Below are 12,068 nucleotides of genomic sequence, written 5' to 3'. Positions count from 1 at the left end.
CTGTTCGAATAGCAATCTTACTTTTCTTTAAAAGTTTACAATACTTGTCTTTGTTTTCCTGGGTATTATGTACTTTAATCTATGAAACATTTTTGTTTACGTCTTTTTACATGACCAGTCAGCCACCTTGGCTTATTCTTACCATGCACCCTTCTTTTAGCTTTAGGGACATACTTGGCTACTATCTGTTTTAATTTGTTCTTAAAAACATACCATTTATATTCAGCATCAGTTGTATTCCCATACTGTAGGATTAACCAATTGACTTGTTTCTCTTCAAGCCTCTTCAGAAGATGGTATTTCAACATACTACACTCGAGCTGACCTCAGATTCCAAATTAATTAGGACTCATGGGGTTGGGGGTAACATATTAGCATGGATAGATGATTGGTTAATGGACAGAAAACAGAGAGTAGGTATAAACAGGTCATTTTCAGGTTGGCAGGCTGTAACTACTGGGGTACTGCTAGGATCAGTGCTTGGGCCTCAGCTGTTTACAATCTATATTAATGACTTGGATGAAGGGAGTGAGTGTAATGTATCCAAGCATGCTAACGATACAAAGCTCGATGAGAAAGTAAGCTGTGAGGAGGACACAAAGAGTCTGCAAAGGGATATAGGTTAAGTGAGTGGGAAAGAAGGTAGCAGAAGAAGTATAATGTGGGGAAATGTGAGGTTATTCACTTTGGTAGGATGAATAGAAAAACAGAATTTTTTTTTAAATGGTGAGATTATTAAATGTTGGTGTTCAGTGAGGCTTGGGTGTCCTTGTACAAGAAACACAAAAAGTTAACATGTAGGTACAGCAAGCAATTAGGAAAGCAAATGGCATGTTGGCCTTTATTGCAAGGGGATTGGAATACAAGAGTAAGGAAGTCTTACCACAATTCTACAGAGCTTTGGTGAGATCTCACCTGGAGTACTGCACACAGTTGTGGTCTCCTTATTTAACGAAGGATATATTGCCTTAGAGGCAGTGCAACAGAGGTTCACTGGATTCATTCATGGGATAAGTGGATTGTCCTATGAGGAGAGGTTGAGTAGGATGGGCCTATACTTTCTGGAGTTTAGAAGAATGAGAGGTGATCTCATTGAAACATATAAGATAATGTGAGGGCGTGACAAGGTAGATGCTGAGATGTTGTTTTCCCTGGCTGGAGGGTCTAGAACTAGGGGGCATAGTCGCAGGATAAGGGGTCAGCCATTTAAAACTGAGCGGAGGAGGAATTTCTTCACTCAGAGGGTTGTGAATCTTTGGAATTCTGTACCCCAGAGGGCTGTGGATGCTGAGTCATTGAGTATATACAAGGCTGAGATCAGTAGATTTTTGGACTCTAGGGGAATCAAGGGATATGGGGATTGGGCAGGAAAGTGGAGCTCAGGTTGAAGATCAGCCATGATCTGATTGAATGGCGGAGCAGGCTCGAGGGGCCGTATGGCCTACTCCTGCTCCTATTTCTTATGTTCTTATTTACAGAGCAGCACAAGCTTATGTACAGTGACAACAGTAAATGGCCAGATACTTTAAAACTACACTCTGCTCAAATAGCAGTGGGTGTACTGAATCTCTACCACCAGATTGTAACACAATCCAGGGCGTGCTGTTGGTTCCATTTCACTTCGGATCTCTCTCCCTGTCTCTCAGTCCAAGTCCCAAAGACTTACATGATCCATTAGCCTTTGAACTGTATGGAATACTTATTAATCACTTAATGGCCAGAAATTTCCTCAGAACTGCAGCCACTCCATCATCATAACTTCACCGGAAGTGCAGCAGAAACCCCCTTTATGCATATAAATAGGCTTTCTGTGCATTTCCAGTGGAATTACGATGGAGGAACAGCAGCTGCAAGGACATTCCTGGCCATATTTCCTCCCGTTTCCAGGTTGAATGATCCACATGTGGGTATTGTTTATAGCATACAAACAAGGTCGTCTTGGCTTAATTAACACATTAATGTTGTTTGGAAATTGAAAGCAAAAAAAAATAGTATCATAGTAGGTACAGCACAGGAGGAGGCCATTCGGCCCATTGGGCCTCTTTGAAAGAGCTATCCATATAATCCCATTCCCCTGCTCTTTCCCCACAGCCCTGTAATTTTTTTCCTTTTCAATATTTATCCAATTCACTTTTGAAAGTTACTACTGAATCTGCTTCCACCACCCTTTCAGGCAGTGCATTCCAGATCATTGCAACTCACTGAGTAAAAAAAATGTTTCCTCATGTCGCCACTGGTTCTTTTGCCGATCACCTTAAATCTGTGTCCTCTGGTTAGCAACCCTTCTGCCACTGGAAACAATTTCTCATTACTTACTGTATCAAAACCCTACATGGTTTTGAACACCTTTATCAAATCTCCCCTTAACCTTTTCTGCTCTAAGGAGAACAATCCCAGCTTCTCTAGTCTCTCCACATAACTGAAGTCCCTCATCCCTGGTACCATTCTAGTAAATCTCTTCTACACCTACTCTAAGGTTCTACAAATAGACAAGTCAGAACTGGGTGACCATTTTAGATCTTCCCCAGCTTTAGCTTTGCATTTATGCAGAGCACAATATATAATTATTTACATCATACACAAAGTTAAGCTGCCTCTATCTACCTATATACAGTGACAGTACCATAGAATTTGTCATACATTTACAGTATTACAGTAGGTAAGGCTCAATTCAAAATGTCAATTATCTTCACTTGCCTTCTAGTGGTCATTATTTCTCATTCAATTATTCTTTGCACAATCTGCTAGAACCTTCTCTTGTGGATAAATATATCTGCAGTGCACAGAGGCATGTCCATGCATTGGCATCATCATTTTATGTTAGAGAAAGCATTGACAGTTAGTTTGCCACTGCAAATATCTTGCTTGAGTGGATGACCATATTATCAATGTCACCCTCTTCCTCCTCAATTTCAATCTTTCTGCAGTTACAGCAAATATGATTTCTGTATCTGTAAAAGAAGCAGTTTTCTGCACTGTTAGCCACATTTACAGACATGTCAATGTTGTCTGAATTTAGAGTTCTAATTCTTTTATTTATGTCCTCCTCGTCTACTGGCTTGTTTACATCTTTATTCACAGGAAAAAGTTCTTCCATAAATGCTTGACTTGTGATACCACAGTGGTGGTAACTATTACCTCTCCTCTCTCTATGCCTGAAATCACATTGATCATTAGGTGACACCAGTAGACACCCTTCAAATTTCTCAGCACACCTCAATCCATAGACTGAGTGTGCCTCATTATTTTTGGTGTGGAGATGCCGGTGATGGACTGGGGTTGGAGATCTTGAAACATTTGCCTGAGGAAGGAGAAAATCTCCGAAAGCTTGTGAATTTAAAATAAAATTGCTGGACTATAACTTGGTGTTGTATCATTATTTTTGGGAGCAAGATCCTTGTTGCTCTGGGATGCTGTGGATGAATTAAATAATTATGCAGGACTAATTTAATCTTTCTCTTCTGCCTTGACATGCACTTGTCACATTCTTGACATGTAACAATTCTATTCCTGCTTCCACACTGTGGAAAAATTCTGATGTCACCAAAGGTTTTTTTTGTTGCTGTTACATGCCATAGGTTGTGTGTGTACATTTGTGAAACACTGAGATTTTCCAGATTTGCCAATATATATTAGAGGACTTTACCACCATTCATGCCAGGAATAGAGATACTGTTTGCCATTTTTCTTGATGGAGTATTTCTCCTTTTTAAAGCCACATCTTTTTTTTTTAGGGAAATAGGCCAAAATCTCTATTTTGATAAAAATGCTTTGCATATTAAACAAGCAACAACACGGAAAGCTCAGTATGGCATCAATTTCAATCATTTCCAGTGTAATGCCATTGGTTCTGCTATTAATCATTTGAAACACAATGCTATGCTGCTTCTTGAAATTGTGCAGCCAACCAGCTATTTCTGCAGAGGTCTTAAGAAAATCCAAGTTGTCGGGCAATCTGTCTTGTTTTTCTGATGGAAGCGACACTGCTGGCCGAGTTGTTCTCAATTGAGTAAATCGCTTTATCATTGCTTTGAGTGATGGAAATTGTCTTCGTTCACTTGATTTAACTGTGTAAAGACGCATAGGAAGAAGAGTAGACCATTCAGCCCTTCGGCCTGTTCCGCCACTCAATCAGATCATGACTGATCTGCATCTCAACTCCATTTACCTGCCTTTGATCCATATCCCTTGATACCCTTAATAAAAGATAATCTATCCATCTCAGTCTTGAAATTTTCAATTGACTCAGCATCTACAGCCTTTTGGGGGAAGAGAGTTCTAGATTTCCACTACCATTTGTGTGAAAAAGTACTTCCCAATTTTATTCCTAAATAGATTGGCTCTAATTTTATTATGCCCCCTTGTTCTGGATTCCTCTACCAGTGGAAATAGTATCCACCACTGTGGTGGAGTTTTTATTTGTTCTTCAGCCACGTACCTTCCATAGCCACAGTGATAGAAAGATTGTGCATTTGGTATCACACTGAGTAACTTTAATTTTCTTCCAAGTATCACTGCAAACTTCTTTGTTATCAACTACGAAAATTTCCATGTGCTTTCAGTTTGCTATTCTCTCCTATTTCCTGTGCTATTTCTTCAAACTTTAATTGGAAAGGGTATAATAGAGGCTTCTAATCTTTCCTTCTTTAGCTTGGCACCCAGTTTTCTTTACAAGTCCGTGAAGCTCCTTTGGATGTTTTTCTACTTTAAAGGCACTATACAAATGCAAGTTGCTGTCCTTGCTTAAAAGTATTAAACCTCTGTGATTTAACGGCTCAGAACTGAACTTTCCTTTGGCTTTGTGAAGGAGCTGAGCAGTTTGGCATTACATAGAAACATAGAAAATAGGAGCAAGAGTAGGCCATTCGGCCCTTCGGGCCTGTTCCGCCATTCAAAATGATCATGGCTGATCGTCCAACTCAGTACCCTGTTTCTGCTTTCTCCCCATATCCCTTGATCCCTTTAGCATTAAGAAATATATCTATCTCCTTCTTGAATACATCTAATGACTTGGCCTCCACTGCCTTCTGTGGTAGAGAATTCCACAGGTTCACCACCCTCTGAGTGAAGAAATTTCTCCTCATCTCGGTTCTAAATGGCATACCCCGTATCCCGAGACTGTGACCCCTGGTTCTGGACTTCCCAGCCATCGGGAACATCCTCCCTGCATCTACTCTGTCTAGTCCGTTTAGAATTTTATATGTTTTGATGAGATCACCTCTCATTCTTCTAAACTCTAGTGAATATAGGCCTGGTCGACCCAATCTCTCCTCATACGTCAGTCCTGCCATCCCAGGAATCAGTCTGGTAAACCTTCGTTGTACTCCCTCCATGGCAAGGACATCCTTCCTGAGAGAAGGAGACCAAAACTGCACACAATACTCCAGATGCGGTCTCACCAAGGCCCTGCATAACTGCAGTAAGACATCCCTGCTCCTGAACTCAAATCCTCTTGCAATGAAGGGCATCATACCATTCGCCTTCCCAACTGCTTGCTGCACCTGAATGCTCGCTTTCAGTGACTGGTGTACAAGGACACCCAGGTCTCGTTGCACCTCCCCTTTTCCCAATCTATCACCATTCAGATAATAATCTGCCTTTCTGTTTTTACAACCAAAGTGGATAACCTCACATTTATCCATGTTATGCTGCATCTGATATGTTCTTGCCCACTCACCCAACTTGTCTAAATCACATTGGAGCCTCTTTGCATCCTCCTCACAGCTCACATTCCACCCCAGCTTAGTGTCATCTGCAAACTTGGAAATGTTACATTCCGTTCCATCATCCAAATCATTGATATATATTGTGAATAGCTGGGGTCCAAGCTCTGATTCCTGCGGTACCCCACTAGTCACTGCCTGTCAACCAGAAAAAGACCCGTTTATTCCTACTCTCTGTTTCCTGTCTGTCAACCAATTCTCAATCCATGCCAGTATATTCCCCCCAATCCCATGTGCTTTAATTTTGCACACTAACCTCTTGTGTGGGACCTTATCAAAAGCCTTCTGAAAATCCAAATACACCACATCCACTGATTCTCCCCTATCTATTCTACTAGTTACCTCCTCAAAAAACTCCAGTAGATTTGTTAAGCATGATTTCCCTTTCATAAACCCATTCATGGAGGTGACCAGGGCCAGAGCAAGAGGAAAGGCTGTGTTGGTCATTAAAAGCACATGGTTTAATAAATTATTGCATTAGAAGCACTGGAATTTTGAGAACAACAAATTAAAACATCACTAATAACTAATTGTGTGTATTAGTAAACTTGGCCAGTTCTGCTCCTCCAATGTTTCACATCAGCTGATGCCTATGACGAGATGAATAGATTGCTACCATTGTTGCTGATCTTAGCCAGCTATCAGAAGGAACACAGGAGCATTCCACTACAGACATTCTATCTGATATTCTCCTTCCTGCCTCAGCATCTCATGGAGCACCACTGAGACTGGGAATTCAGCAAAGTGGTGGGAAAATCAGCTTCTATTCTACCACTCCCTTACTCAGCAAATTAGTACTCCAAAAACAACATTGTGAAATACTTGTTGAAGGAGTATAATATATTGTAATCTCATGGGAACTTTTTTCAGAAATGTTTTTTTCTAACAGGATGCCTTCTGCATTCCTGTCTCAGCTGGTTTCATACAACTCTAAGTCAGATGACATAACAGGTGTCACAGCGGGTCTGTTATGTCACCATGCCTTGCTGAGAAATGAGCTCACATCATAGATACACAGCAAAAGGCAGCTACATAAGAACATAACTAAATGTGGATTCATTCACCTTATCAAGTCTGTTCTCTCTACAGACTACGTACAATTTGCTGTATTACTGACATTATCCAAACCCATTCAATCACCTAACAGAGATTAACCAATCATAGGGAAATCTTCCCAGTAAGTGAAATTTCTCTTCAAAAGTAATCGTGAATTTCCAGAATATCAATCTAATACCCTGACCAGTAGTTTTCCATAAGAAATGTATTCACATTCTCAAGCGGGTTCCCTGAGGCATTTGATTGTCTATGTCATCGACTTATCCCCAGAACCTTTTCAATATACTCTACATATCTACATGAAAAATTGCTTTCAATCTCTAATCTCATCTAAGCCTCATTAATGTTGTGCTTTTGTCCTCCAATTTTGCAATCACAGTCCACACTAATGATCTGCTTATATATGTGTTATTCATGCCTCTCAGCATTTTAAAGATCTAGGTCATGTCTCCTTTCAATTTTCTTTTCTTCTTTGAAAACAAGTTCAGGTGTTCGTTTTCACTACTTAATGCCACGTGTACTAGAATCATCACTATTGTCCTTCTTTGACTTCTATATAATGCAGCAGTGTTCTTTTGGGGTTAGAATGCCCAAAGTTACACACTATGTTCTAAATTTATCTTATCTTGAATTATACAGGGATAAATAATCTATTTTGACTTATAATCAAGTGTCTTTGAGATACAATCTAGTGCTTGATTAACTCTATTGATAATAATATCATACTGACCGGATTCTTTCAGTGAATGGTCTGTAATCAGCGCAAGATCTTTTTCACTTTCATAAAGGCATCCTCTCATTGTGTACATTTTATGTTTTCTCTTGTAATATGCATTACCTTGCAGACCGCTGCATTTATTCCTGTATGTGGAGATGCCGGTGATGGACTGGGGTGGACAAATGTAAACAATTTTACAACACCAAGTTATAGTCCAACAAATTTATTTTAAATTCCACAAGCTTTCGGAGGCTTCCTCCTTCGTCAGGTGAACGGTGTGACATCGTTCACCTGACGAAGGAGGAAGCCTCCGAAAGCTTGTGGAATTTAAAATAAATTTGTTGGACTATAACTTGGTGTTGTAAAATTGTTTACATTTATTCCTGTAGTTCTATTACAGAAACTGGTTCCATTCTGCAAGTTGCATCAGCAGCCACAGTAGAATTATATAGTCCACTCGCACCATTTCAGGGGAGGGGGTGGTCAGTAACACAGTTTCTCGGATTGCTGCACTTTTGTACTTGAGTGCAGGACTCATACATTGTGATGCAGACTGTGGAATAGTTGTGAATTGACACTGCATTAATTACATTTAATGCACATCTGTAACAATAGGAGACTACCACCTCCAAGTGGTCTCACAACATTGAAGATGTGATGTTCACTCGCTGTTTTGAGGAAAAGGTGCATTTGCACCACTCTTCTGTCATTATTGTGACATGGCAACTGTTTTTCATTGAAACAAGATAAACAGTACAATTCCCCCAAAGATTGCTGGGCCAGGGGGTGGGGGGGAGGCGCGAGTGCTGATTTTTTTTTGCAACACTGCTTGTAGTAATAGAGGAAAATTTTCTCTACTTGTCATTTGTAGCAAAATTGTAAATACATTCTTTGTACTCGCATTTACAATTTTGCTACAAAAAGCAGAGGTAAACCTAACCCTGTAATATCAATTTTACTTCCACTGGCAATTAAAACATTGCCTTCAAAGCAATCATACAGGAAGTAGAATTGAGTTTGAATCACTGTTTATAGTAATGAGCAAAATTGTTGCAGTTTCGTTACAAACGTTTCTAAAAGTTTCTTGTTTCAGACAGGACCAATTTAGTCGGATCCCGGTGAGAACTATTATTTTGCTATTGATTCACGCATTCAGTCAAAGAACTGTCAAGTTGGGAAGCAACAACTAGTGACTTACTCTGTTAAATTCGTAATTCTGTTTGGCTAGTGGAGAAGACTATTAAGAGGGATATATTGCAAACTGTGTCTTCTAATGCGTTCAAAAGCCAAGGACCCTGGCATGTACACCTTAGGTGTGCTGTATGCTCCAGGCTATCCCTTTAATATACTAATTATTGAGGCAAAGAATAAAAATAGCTAAGGTTTTTCCAAACATCCATACTGATTTAAAGGCACAAAAATAGAAGTTGGGATTTTTTTTAATGCACGTGGACTGCAAGTAACTGAGATACACAACTCTTAAAATGAATAATTCAACGGAATATTGAAATCTTTCTTTTCTAAAATGAAGCACACGTAAAGCATGTACAAATAAAGTAAAAACTGTTCAAATGTAATGCAGTTGGTTTGCTCTTCATAGTTTTCTCACGAGATCATTAACGGCTGCACTTAACACCAGGGCAAGGGCACTTTAAGTGAATGTGATCCATTATATTGCAGCAGAACATTACATATAGCAAAATCTATGAAACTATTGATGTGATCGCTAGTTAGGGTTTACAGATACGTTATTGAAATGTGATCGGTTTAAACCGAAGTGCGGTTTTCAATTGGGGATGCCTCCGACCATAAATAATTTGGTACAATATTTTTTCCGTTCTACATCCACGTGGGATATGAGCAATGATCTTGTTTTCATGGGTGAAAGGAAGAACAAACTCAAAATGTGGTTCTTCCTGATCTAACTGTCCTCCTTCACTTACAGCCTGGGACCCACTGAGCGTTGATATGGTCCTAGCGCAAAGCACATGACGCAAAGTCGAAGGATGAGAGCAATGAGCTTGGATGAGAGCAACATTCACCAGGAGCAGGTAGGTGCTCGGGGCTGAGAAATTAGATCCAAATAAGGATCTGTTTGAAATTCAGCCCAGTATATATGTAACGAGTAGATGGGTGTGATTTCATTTGCAATGCAAAAAAAAAACAGTTTACATATTAATAATGAAAAGGGACAGCGCTTAATTTACACTGAATTTAAAAGATACTAACATATAACACTATCAGTCGTTGCATCCCAATGAAATACAACGGTTCACAATTTTGCACGATCACAAATATAACAAGCGTAGACATTAAATAATTGTTTCAGATACACAGCTCCCATGACCCTCATGTCACACCGCGATCTGTTATGCAGTGATTCTAATACATTTAAACGGAACCCATTACCGTACAATAAACCTGCGACACGTTAATTCAGCGTCAGCATCTCAAACACCAGCATTAATATGAGAAAACTGAATGGCTTGACATTGTTTAATACTTACACTGGGCGTACTTCTGTAGCTGAGAGAATTCTGCAGGGCTGAGGGTGATCCACTTTTCCTGGTTAGTCATGGTGGTCCTCACACTCATTTCCTTGACATCCCAGATCCGCGTCTGGACGAACGAATCGCTCCTAGTTGGGATTTCTCCTCTACAGCACACACACCTTAGGTTTCAGAGGATTTCATTTGTCGAGTGTAACAGGGACGGTGACTGCACGGAGCGGTGGCTGGAACCGGTCTGCAGCAAGAAGCGCTTCTGGATTGAACTGCTGCAAATATCTGGAAATGTACAAAAGGAAGAGGCAGTGATGCATTTGTTCATTAGATCAGAACTTGTTTCAGCCGTGAGCACGAAACCGCGGTAAACTTGTACCTGTGGTGACGCCAATCTTAAATTAATGCAGCAATTACTACAGCTTTAATTGAGAAACTATAACAAGCCATTTGATTTTTTGATGGATTTCGAGATATAACCATATCGGTTACTTTTAAACAGTCCCAAACGACGGTTTATAATGGGGACTTGTACAGTTTGAATGTAATTTCCGACAAGTGCAAGTACATTCTGCCTCTACAATCTTGGATCTGCCTAGTCCTGGAGGCGAAAGGCTCTTCTAATAAGCCACATTACAACTCAGTCTAAGTGATCTATTTTCTCCGCTAATTTCTTTAAAGCCCCATCCTGTTTCTTCATTGCTTAAGACTTATTTTTTTTTAAAAGCAGACTCAGTACTTGGAACAGTATGTTCTAAAGACTTCAGTGCACTGCTGCAACAGATGCTGTATCTTTGTAGTGTGAACTTTTTCTCCCCATTTTAGTTTCACTAGTGCCAGACACCATTAGCAATGCAGAACCACGACTGTCTTCATATCTGTAAACTTCGAAAAATGTTTTTTTTTCCAAACCTTTAAAGGGCATATTTGTTGTAGACTAATCGATAGAGATTGATTGATATGATTAGTCAACAACTCCATTATCAATGTACCAGGATGGTAGAAGGCGAACTAGATGGATTTTGGTCTTTTTTCTATTGCTGTGTTCCTAACTTTGACATTTGGCTTGTGGGGAAATAAATCTATGTAAGCATATGCTACAATGACATAGTTTGCAACAAAATATGTTAGTTGCACCTTATGGTTGATGTAACTATAGCAGTTTTTTTTTAAGCAGTGCCAATGTCCCTCGAAAACAGTATGAATAACTCTCAGTATTCTTACTAGAGCTGTATAATCACTTTATTCCAAAATGGTTAGGAACCCGGTAACAGAAAGATGACAGTTGAGGGCTGTGCATTCTTTACAGCTTTTAAAATGCACTCAGTTTGCCCTGATATAGCCACAAAAAATGATTCTACAGAATGAAATGGTTACACTGTCTATTTGTGACAAAAGCCTCATTTTCACTTCATCAATGGATTTGATTCTTCCTCCATGATTCTCAGCAGGACTTGCATAAAAACAGGTAAAAGCTCGTTTAGAATAATGCTTGAAAGTGATGTCCTTTAGCAGCACTTTGATGCAGTGCAAACTAGAATATTTGGTTCTAGACTGCTGACTACAAAATTGTTTTCTAATAGAACTTATAACTTGTCCCATGATTCATTTATCCAAAAGTACACCACATCCTGTTAAAACTTAATTAGAGAAGTAGATAAATATACAGAATATAAATAATTACAAATTGCAGACATTTGCAAGAAATAAATCCTTTATAGTCAGGGAAAAAAACAACCAGAACAGAGGATATAGGGTGAGGAAGGGTCAGAAGTTGTCCAGTGGTCTAGTAAGGGTGGGAAACGATTAACAAGTGAGTTTAAATCCAGCTTTTGGATGAGAAGCATATCTATCACCAGTACATTCAACATTAAATTACCAACTGCCCACCCTGGATAATAGACACTTTTCAAGTTTTCAATTATTACAAGGAAATTCTGCCCATGATCCAAAGTCCTACAATCTTTTTATTGTCTTGGTCTTTCATTGTATTATAAGAACTTTTGTTTTTATTGTTTTATCTTTTGATAAATTTGTACTGCAGCTGTGCTCATGTCTGGGGAATTCCTG

The 12,068-nt window shown here is 39.4% G+C and overlaps 1 protein-coding gene across 1 annotated transcript in view; it reads right to left on the bottom strand.

The window, feature by feature from the left end:
* dgkb (diacylglycerol kinase, beta) overlaps window positions 1–10,130 on the bottom strand; it is a 635,142-nt gene extending 625,012 nt beyond the window's left edge. Inside the window, exon 1 of the mRNA XM_067998463.1 lies at window positions 10,005–10,130. Coding sequence (XP_067854564.1) covers window positions 10,005–10,092 — 88 coding nt within the window. The 5' untranslated portion in view covers window positions 10,093–10,130. The remainder of the gene's footprint in view (window positions 1–10,004) is intronic.
* Window positions 10,131–12,068: the final 1,938 nt, after the last annotated feature.

This window comes from Heptranchias perlo, chromosome 2 (assembly GCF_035084215.1).
Source record: "Heptranchias perlo isolate sHepPer1 chromosome 2, sHepPer1.hap1, whole genome shotgun sequence".
NCBI classification, from domain to species: domain Eukaryota; kingdom Metazoa; phylum Chordata; class Chondrichthyes; order Hexanchiformes; family Hexanchidae; genus Heptranchias; species Heptranchias perlo.
Note: the sequence above shows the minus strand (reverse complement) of the source record. Positions and strands in the feature narration are given on the sequence as shown.